At 36.2% G+C, this 9,973-nt stretch overlaps 1 protein-coding gene across 1 annotated transcript; it reads left to right on the top strand.

Moving 5' to 3' along the window:
* Window positions 1-3,439: 3,439 nt before the first annotated feature.
* On the top strand, window positions 3,440-9,227 carry LOC112177926 (phosphatidylinositol 4-phosphate 5-kinase 6). Its single transcript, XM_024316164.2, has 8 exons — window positions 3,440-4,989; window positions 5,895-6,062; window positions 6,404-6,569; window positions 6,840-6,956; window positions 7,031-7,224; window positions 8,053-8,192; window positions 8,284-8,362; window positions 8,452-9,227. Exons 1-8 carry the CDS (start codon window positions 3,884-3,886, stop codon window positions 8,738-8,740), a joined length of 2,259 nt encoding a protein of 752 aa, XP_024171932.1. The 5' UTR covers window positions 3,440-3,883; the 3' UTR covers window positions 8,741-9,227.
* The last annotated feature ends 746 nt before the right edge of the window (window positions 9,228-9,973 follow it).

Genomic DNA, 9,973 nt, shown 5'->3' with positions numbered 1-9,973 from the left:
ATTTAAACTATTTATTATTTATTTAAAAATAATATAAATTCAAAACTAACCAGAATAGAGAGCACTGATGCAGACGTATTTCTAAAGTGGCTAGCTAAAATGACTTTTTAGCTACTTTGGCTAAAATTTAACTCAAAAATGGCTAGCGTTGCTAAAGATGCTCTAAGAAGAGTATTTTTTTTTTCTCTCATTTTTATCTCTTTGCCCTTATTTGTTTTTTCATATAACTTGACAAAGTCTATTAATAATTAAAAAAATTTGGAGGCCCAACTAGAACCAGCCTAAAAAAAATTACTAAAAAACCATTATAGAGTATGTAATCATTTCCCTTGTTTAAAGTTACTTCACTTGTCAATATTGAACATGTTTTTCATCTTGAAAAAGAGATCGATGGAACTAATTATCCAATAAGGAGAATATTTATTTGTGCTGAGATATTCAAAGACTAAACGAAGTTTATCACCATGAAAAACAGGTTCTTAGATCAAGTTTGGTACCTAGCTTTAACATCGGTGCCACTCTTTACCTAGTTTACTGGATCAGCCTAATGGCCATGTTCTATATCAAGTTGTACACATGTGTGTCAGGTCACAACTAAATAACAAAGTTTAGAAAGACGTTGATGGTGGGGAAGGGATCAGGAATGGGTTCCCTAGTAGTTATATTGTCGAGTCTTAACTAAAGAGCCTTGTTCCCGCGTGTGACGTATTAGTACTGTTTCAGTTTGTGTTCTATATGCAAATTGCGATTGCAAGTTGTGTTTTGATTGGTGTTTTACTATGCCAATCACAAGGCTTTTGTTTGATCCAATTGCTCTGACGAATGAATGTAGCGAGAGGTTTCTGATGTTTCAAAAATGAGTTCATTCTTATTTGTTAGCAAGCAGGCAAGTGGGTATGAGACGTAAGTTGCTAAAGATAAAATTTAAATTAATAAAAAATAAAGCATAAAGTGTGGATTATAAAACGTGGAGTGTGAATTTCATTTCTCTTTATATTTATTTTTTGATTCAATAATTTACTGTTTCCCATGATATATGAAATTTTAAAGTTTTGGTGATATAAGTAAGAAAATTAGTTGGTTTTTTGAACTTTAACCAAACACCAACTTTTTTATCTTTTTTTTGTTGGTGATCCTCATCCTACCCACTCATCTCCTATGTTTGTGATATTTGAACTCATGGCCTCCATGGTATTAATTAGGCCAGCTATATATCCAACAAGCGACGGCTCACTGACAGTAATTCAAGCAAACTGTTCCTAATGAGGAACGAACTCAATCAAATCCAACTATTCTCTTTATATATACATAAAAAAGAATACACACCTATATACATGGGTAGTAGTTTTATGCCTATGAATACGTATAATCCCCTCATGCATGTATCTATTTATTTACTTGTATGGTTAATTATCGTCACATACAAATAATATTTCTCTTGATTAACAAATTCCTTAAATCTTTCACATCGGGGTCATGTGCATGGTTAGAGTATTCTTTCCTCTTTAACGTAAGTACGTAACTACTAACCAGTTATAAAGATTTGGTGACATTTTTATTCTTGTGCTTTATACTTTTAACCAATTTTGTACATGTACTTTACCTCTTTTCACCTAGTCAGTAATTAATTAAAGAATTGCTGTAAAAAAAAAAAAAAACAATTTGTTTTCCACCACTTTTTTTTTGTCTAATTGTTTTCCACCATGTGAACACCACTAATCCACTATTGGTCCAAAATGATATCGATTTTTTTTTGTGAGGCAAAAATTCAAAGATGACAGCCGTTTGACCTGTAGAGAAATATTTTTCCTTTTGACAAACTTTTTATAATATTTACCTATCAAAATTCTTAAACAAATTGGGCAAAAAATATTAATAACAGGCAGAAATTGGAAACAAAATAGTATGCATGCACAACGAATGGAATGTTCTGTTATGGTTGGAATATATTTGATACAGAAAATGGAGATTCGGTTTGCTTAGCTTTTGTAGCATCATCATCGCGTACTAATTAGTGACCTGTCTGAAAAAAGGACAAGTGTCGCCTTCGTATCCAATAGGCATCAAACTTTTTTGGATTAGGGTGGGGTTTGACCTCTCCTGAATCAAACCAAACCAGGCTGCACGATTTAAAATCACTTATTTATTTCAAAGCCCCTTTAGGACATTTATTTTCAATTTTACCCTCTTCCCTTATACTTTTTGTGTTTTTGTTCCCGTACTCTTTCATATTTTGCCTAATCATCATCATATCTAGATCACTTCATATTCGTTCCCTTAAAATTGACTGCTTGAGTTACCTTTTTGTGGTGCAAAACTAAAGAGAGAGCTTCTACTAATTCGACATTACTTGGGGCATTAAATTATTTTAAAAAAATTTAACGCCAAATATGTTATAAAGATCGATACGTTATTTATTACATCATCAGTCTCTTTAACTATATCGGCTCCAATAGCGGTAGTGATGTGATTAATCTTTGGAATGCATATGGTCAAGACACGGTCTGTGTTGTGGCCTACACATGTATTTAGCCTTGATGTAATAATGGGAAGTTGACAAGGATTGACCAAAGTTGGCCATTCTCAATCTAATTAGTTCTATGTCGATCATTGGTCTAAAGCTTGATTCGCTATTCTGAGATCATGATCGCCTTAAAATGTATAGTAATTATCTCAGACTTTGATCGGTTTGGTTATTTGCCAGCTACTTATAGATAATGTGAGATGTTGTTATTCATTTTTGAGATGTGATATTTATTGTATGTACGTAATAGTGGGCATTGTTGACGTCTGAGCCTGCTAATAATGGAGAAGACAGAGCAAATGAAACACAAAACGCTAGCAAATCGATCATTTTCTCAAGTTAGTACTAGAGGAATTTACCTCAAGGAGGCACTTTCCAAATATAGTTATTTAATTTGCATTATTGTAGCTGATTACTATGTTACATACATGGACCAAATTATTGATTAGATCAAATAATATTCTAAAGTACATCAAATATTCAATTACGATTTAAGTTTGATCTCCGCACTTAATTAAAATATGAAATAATTTGACGTCAAAGTGTTAGAAAATTAAAGTATTAAGAATAAACAAAGAAGAGAATTATCAATCTAAAAAATGAATAACATCTCGCAGCATTTATGTGTATCAATCAGAATAAATTGTAAACAGAAGAAGGAATTCCTTAATTGTAATTGTATGAGAAAGGAAGGACATAATTGCAAAAGCAGCTGTACTGACTGCTAAGGAAAAAACTTAACATGGTAAACAAATAAAAACAAAAAGTAAACTAAAATTAGCAGCTGGGCATTTTGGGTTGAGTCTGATTGGGACACTAAAAATGGCAAACACTTCACCATCATTGTGTGGTTTCCCCCAACTGTTTGGTCTGTTAGTAGTTCCCGGAGGCTCAGAGCCAAAACCGGAATCAAAGACAAATGTGTTGATTCGTTGTTCAAACCCAACCAAGCAAGAAGGAAAAAAAAAAAAAGGAAAAAAAAAGAAAAAGGAAAAGAAAAGAAAGGAAAAAATCACCAGAAACAAAGAAAAAGCCAGTCATCGGTCCCAACCAAGCCTTTTTGCTTTCCCTATCAATCAAACAGTTTGATTTTTTTTTTCTGGGTTTTTGCAATTTTTAATTTTCCAGAATCCGAAACACCCAACGGAACTTTAAACCCACAAAGAAACAAAACCCAGATTTGCTGGTTTGTTTTTGCATTGTTCAGGCATCTGGGTTTGTCCCAGGAATGGTCACTTCTGTCTGGTTTTGAAGCATATGCATTGTGTGCGAAAGAGATACATCAGAAAGGGGGAAGAAGAGTTTGATGGATGAAGGTGGAGAGCGCAGAGGAATGTGAGAGGAAGGCGAAGAGAGATAATGAGCAAAGAGTTGAGATTCATTGTGAAGGCCTGGGAAGCAACAGTGCGTAAAACACATATCGGAGGAAAGAAGAGGGCCAACCCTTTATTCACAACAATGTCTGTAGTCCCTGCAGATGATGAGCCCGGTGAAACCTATCATACCGAGAAGGTCCTCGCCCATGGTGACTTCTACACAGGCCAATGGGCTAACAGCTATGCTCATGGGCAAGGCAAGTACCTGTGGGCAGATGGGTGCATGTATGTTGGAGAATGGCAGAAAGGTAAGACAGCAGGGAAGGGAAAGTTCAGCTGGCCTTCTGGGGCCACTTATGAAGGAGACTTCAAAAATGGGTTTATGGATGGTAAAGGGACTTATACAGGTTCTTTTGGAGAAACATATCGAGGTTCATGGGTGATGAATCTGAGATATGGGCAGGGGACTAAGAGCTTTGTCAATGGGGATCATTATGAGGGTGAATGGCGCCGAGGATTGCAGGACGGCCAGGGGAGGTACCAGTGGAAGAATGGGAACCATTATATTGGTCAATGGAGGAATGGGATGATTCATGGGAGTGGGACTATGATTTGGAGCAATGGCAATAGGTATGATGGGTCTTGGGAAGAAGGGTTGCCTAAAGGAAATGGTACATTTAGGTGGGCTGATGGGAGTTTCTATGTGGGTGTTTGGAGTAAGGAGAGTAAAGATCAGATGGGGACTTATTATCCAGCTGGTTCTTCTGGTGGTCATTTGGATTGGGATCCTCAGGAGGTGTTTGCAGTGGACTTGAATGATTGTAAGGTGTGTCCAGTGGAGACTATTTCGATTTTCCCTTCACAGAAGATGCTGAATTGGCCTGGAATGGAAGGGGAGTTTATGAACAAGCCACCTATTTATAAGAATGGAAGCGAAGGGAATGTGAGGCCTAGGAGATCTTCTGATGCGAGGTCGAGTAATTTTAGCAGAGGATCCAATTGTGATAGCACTTTGGATGGAAATGTTGGGCTCGAAGGTTCGTTTGCTAGCAACAGGTTTGGAGTTCAGCCAATGAAGAAACAAGGGGTTACAATATCGAAAGGACATAAGAATTATGAGCTTATGCTTAATCTGCAGTTGGGGATCAGGTATTCATATTTGTGCTTGTTTTCTGCTCTATAGTTTTTTTTCCTTCCATTTATTTTTTGCTTGCTTTGGCACTCTGTGATTTTGATTCTGCCTTCTTCACGGGTTAAAGGAGAAGCCTTATTCCCTTCTGTGCTATATATATATTAACACAATGCATGAATGGCAAATGGTATTCTTCATATGGTTAGAAAGTAGATACATCACTAACAGAAGGGACGTATTGTTCAGATGGTTGTTTCATATCAATTATTATTCTGTTAACCGAGGTTGAACAAAAGCTTGTTAGTTGCTTGCTACCATTCACTCATCCTTAATGTTTTATTCACTCTTTTGTAATGACCTCCAGCTTAGCTTACCACTCCCCTATTCAAGTTCATCTTTCAGATTTTTAGATCATGTACTTTGCTTCAGTTATTCTAAAAGCTTCTTGGAACTCTCTTGGTATTAGAAAAATCTTAGAAGGCATGTCCAAACTTCTCTGAACATGGTGAAATTACGAGCTACATCGTTTCTTTCACCAACTGCTGAATTTGTTTGGTCCATATACAACTGCTGAAACTATTCTACTCCTTTGGTCAGTTAATCAAAATGGAAAATAGCTATATCATATTGAAAGGGATTCCTTGTAATACCCAGGGAGGTAGTCACCCTTGCTTCTGCAGGGGTGGCCATGGTTCTAGCTAGGGCAGCCTGCTGCTCTGCTAGCAAAAATTTTCATGGAAGGAATTTAAATAGAAATTTTAATAGTTTCTGGTATATATTGAAAATTTTGACTCCTCCCTCTTATGAAGAGAAATGGGTTCCACTACAAATATGAAGTACTTTCCTATTTGAATTTTTACAATTGTATATTCGTGAGTGAACTCTTCAATGCATGTAATTGGTTTCGTGTGCCATAGCACAGGCATTCTGTTGGAAGGCCAGCTCCAACTACATCCCTTGATCTGAAGACTTCAGCATTTGATCCCAGGGAAAAAGTTTGGACGAAATTTCCCCCAGAAGGATCCAAGTATACTCCACCTCACCAGTCGAGTGACTTCAAATGGAAGGATTATTGCCCTGTGGTTTTCAGGTAAGGCCTGTAAAGGTTTCTTTCACAAAAGATTATCCTTCACTAGCTAAGCATTTTACTACCTGTCATCAATAGTGTTGTCATTATTACTTAGTAATGTAGTAAGTAGTTTTGAGACAATTGTCTTGAATTGCCATCTATTTGGGCACAAAGATGTTGAAAGTTCACTCATAGTCCCTTTGTTTTCGTTAAAATTAGTCTTGCTAAATGGTAAATATGTGTCCCTCTTGTACGAAAACATATCATTCTTTTTCCAAATTCTAAAAGAATAATTTTACATTCCACACACTCCATCACCTTCTGCTCGTAATGGGTTACTGATTCGTCCTATTTATCTTCAGGACTCTAAGGAAACTGTTTAAGGTAGATCCAGCAGATTACATGATATCACTATGTGGAAATGATGCCCTTCGAGAACTCTCATCTCCTGGAAAGAGTGGAAGCTTCTTTTACTTGACCAATGATGACCGTTACATGATAAAGACCATGAAGAAAGCAGAAGTAAAAGTAAGGGTTATCTAAATTTTTCTTACATATGTCTGTGTGTGCCCAGGCACATGTGTGCATGTGCAGTCTATAGCTGCAGTTCTCTCTTCAGTACTATCTAATCCTATTTGTGGCATTTGCCCCCTCACTCATACCCCCTCTCATATAGCTCGATATGTTGTGATATTGATCATGGCATGCCTCAATGAAGACTCTGGCTGAGTCCTGATATCATCCTTGTATTTTCTGTGCTCAATATGTGATGATCTTAACTGGCCAACACCATTACAGGTTCTGCTGAGAATGCTTCCAGCTTACTACAATCATGTTCGAGCCTTTGAGAATACTCTGGTCACAAAGTTTTTTGGTCTTCATTGCGTAAAATTAACAGGGCCTACCCAAAAGAAGGTAACATTCTGGCCCACTGGACGCTTCGTTAAATTCTAAACTTGTTCTGATCTGTGAGCTTTTTATTTTTCCAGGTGCGGTTTGTCATAATGGGGAATCTATTTTGCTCCGAATACGGCATTCATAGAAGGTTTGATTTGAAAGGCTCTTCCCTTGGCCGTACAACCAACAAACCTGCGGCAGAAATTGATGCAACAACAACTCTTAAAGATCTTGATCTTAATTATATATTTAGGTTACAGAAGGTTTGGTTTCAAGAGTTCTGCAGGTATATTTTTCAATTTCATCTCTCTGTCTCTCTCTATTGTTCTTTTTCGGTTGGGACCTGGAATTATGTTCTTGGTATGTTCTCCATGATTCTTTTGGTCCATTGTATGAACTCCAAATTATTTCAAAGTTCGCATGATCAAATGTTATCATCCTGTATGAATAGCTACAGCGAATCACCACATAACTCATTAAGTTATGCATGTTATGTAACCCCTCTCATTTCTCTCATGGTATTTACACTGAATGGAGGCGGAATTTGAAGAGGAAAAAAGTAGTTCCTCAGTTAATATGGTTAGCTGTGTATTATACTTTGTCCTTCTGTTATGCACAATCATACACAGTGAGCAAGAGCTCTTTGGTCTTAACATAGTGCAGAAGCTCATTCATCAGAATTTAGTACCTTTGGTTATTGTTGGAACTCAGAAGTAAATAATGTCCTAATATATAATGTTTAGGTTATACAATATGTAATATGTATCATGTAAACACTCAGGTCCCTAATCAGAACTTCTTCCACCATAAAAAGCTAATAGTTCTTGTTTCTTTTCCTGTTTCACATGTACTCACACCTATAGATGCTGTCAGTCTAGCTTAAAAACTCAATTGAGTACTATTCTTTTTCTGTTCCTAAGTTGATTATGGTAGTAATTTTAGGTTCTGTATCTCGTTCTGCACCAAGCATGTCCATAGTGAAAAGAAATATCTGTCCTTTACTGATACACTTACATGTAACTGAATATGTGAGAGTCTTTATGTATACCAGAAATTTGATATGGAAAATTTTGTTCTAGTCTCTGTTTTAAAATTAAAATGTACCTTCATGCAGGCAAGTGGACAGAGATTGTGACTTCCTTGAACAGGAAAGAATAATGGACTACAGTCTTTTGATTGGTCTTCACTTCCGAGAAGCTTCATGCAACGATCCCCTCGCAACTCCAGACCGTTCTGGAGTGCGCACTCCAACTGGTTATTTCTAGTCATTTCTCAACTATTGACTTGTCTCATAAACTCAATGAGATACCTTTCTGAACCCATGATTTGTGCTCCATTCTTGTAGGAAATGGTGACCCTGACAATGAAGGAGCCCCTCGCGTTTTTAAAGGTGAAATGGATCGGCTTCTTTCTGACCCAAACAGGTAAAAATGAATACATTATGCCAAACTTTTTCTTTTGAAGGCCATAACTTATACCTGATGGATTAATTAATTTTTTTGAATCATTTTAGGTGGGCTTCTATTAGATTAGGTATTAATATGCCAGCATGGGCTGAAAAGACGGTGAGAAAAACTGATTGTGAGGCACAGTTGGTTGGAGAACCAACAGGAGAGTTGTATGATGTTATCCTGTTTTTTGGTATAATTGACATACTACAGGATTATGATATCAGCAAAAAGCTTGAGCATGCATACAAGTCATTCCAATATGACCCAACTATAATCTCTGCTGTTGATCCAAAGCAATACTCTAGACGCTTTCGTGCTTTCATCTTCAGAGTTTTTGTAGAAGACACATGACGACGGTATAATCTGACCCAAAAATTTAACTTCAAGTGTAGGCAGTCATCTATGTATAGTCGGGTCTTTAGTGGAAATGACAATGCTTACTAGCAGTATCATCAATGTGGTCATTGATATGACCATTCGAGATCAAATAGAGGCTGCCAGGGGAACATGATTTTGCATATTTGTTGTTGCATTTCTCCCCAGTATCATATTCTCTAATTTATAGTCACAGATATATGATATGTTCTAGTAGTAGATTAAAGGTGTAACCAGAGTTGCTTGAGCCTTTTGGAATTGTAAATGGAAAGCCCAATAGGCGTGGACCTGCAGTGGAATGTGATTCTTTGTGTATAGAAATTTGTTATCCCCAGTTGAGGTGTCTGGGATTTCAACTTTGAATGAAAATGTACAGGGGATGAAGTGGTAACAAACTTGAGTTGTTCATGCCTAAACAATGAGAAGGACCCTTCTTGATTTTCAGTTGTTGCTGCTTTTAAATTGTTTTGGGACGTTGTTCTTGTGATTATAGTTTTGGTCTGTTCTAACTTCTGCAGAGTACATCATCTCTTTTTTTCAATGACACATTGCATCATCTCCGTTTCACTATTTCTCGCATAAGAAAAGGGCCCCAAAGAATTTTTTTAAGGGTGGTTTTAGTTGGACCTCCAAATTTGCTATTTGGACCTCTCATACTTAGTACACCTCAAATTTACTTTTTAGAATACTTGAAAGGCTAAGTAAACCTCCTTATTTTTACCAAAACACCCTTAAATATGAGATGCAACAATTTGTTACTCTACTTTTTATCTCTATCTTCAATCATGAGAAAAAGAATGAATCAAAATCACATGATATTGCTCCCTTATGAGTAGGTCTCTCATCCACCAAAATTAATCAAAGGTTCTTAATCTTGACATATTGCTGAAATCCTTTTGAATTTGCTAAAAGAAGGATTTCAAGGATTTTGGGTTGGAATATTGAGTAATAACTATATCATAATAGTCAATGAATTCAGTTTAAATAAATTCTAAATCAGATTATTTTGAATTTATTTTTGTATTAAATGATGGGCCATGTATAAAAATTATTATTTTTACTTAATTATTTTAGGTAAATTATAAAACTATATGGCAATATAAGGAAATTCTGGAAAAAATAAACAAACAATTTAATTGGATGTTATATTTAGGGAGGTAAGAAGAGTATTTTTTTTCCTCCCATTTTTCTCTCTTTGTCCTTATTTAT

Source organism: Rosa chinensis, chromosome 1 (assembly GCF_002994745.2).
Source record: "Rosa chinensis cultivar Old Blush chromosome 1, RchiOBHm-V2, whole genome shotgun sequence".
NCBI classification, from domain to species: domain Eukaryota; kingdom Viridiplantae; phylum Streptophyta; class Magnoliopsida; order Rosales; family Rosaceae; genus Rosa; species Rosa chinensis.
Note: the sequence above shows the minus strand (reverse complement) of the source record. Positions and strands in the feature narration are given on the sequence as shown.

Coding starts and splice junctions, on each gene's coding strand:
- LOC112177926 (XM_024316164.2), top strand. CDS start 3,884: ATGAGCAAAGAGTTGAGATTCATTGTGAAGGCCTGGGAAGCAACAGTG. Junction 6,063..6,403: donor TATTGCCCTGTGGTTTTCAG/GTAAGGCCTGTA, acceptor ATTTATCTTCAG/GACTCTAAGGAAACTGTTTA. Junction 6,957..7,030: donor CAGGGCCTACCCAAAAGAAG/GTAACATTCTGG, acceptor TTATTTTTCCAG/GTGCGGTTTGTCATAATGGG.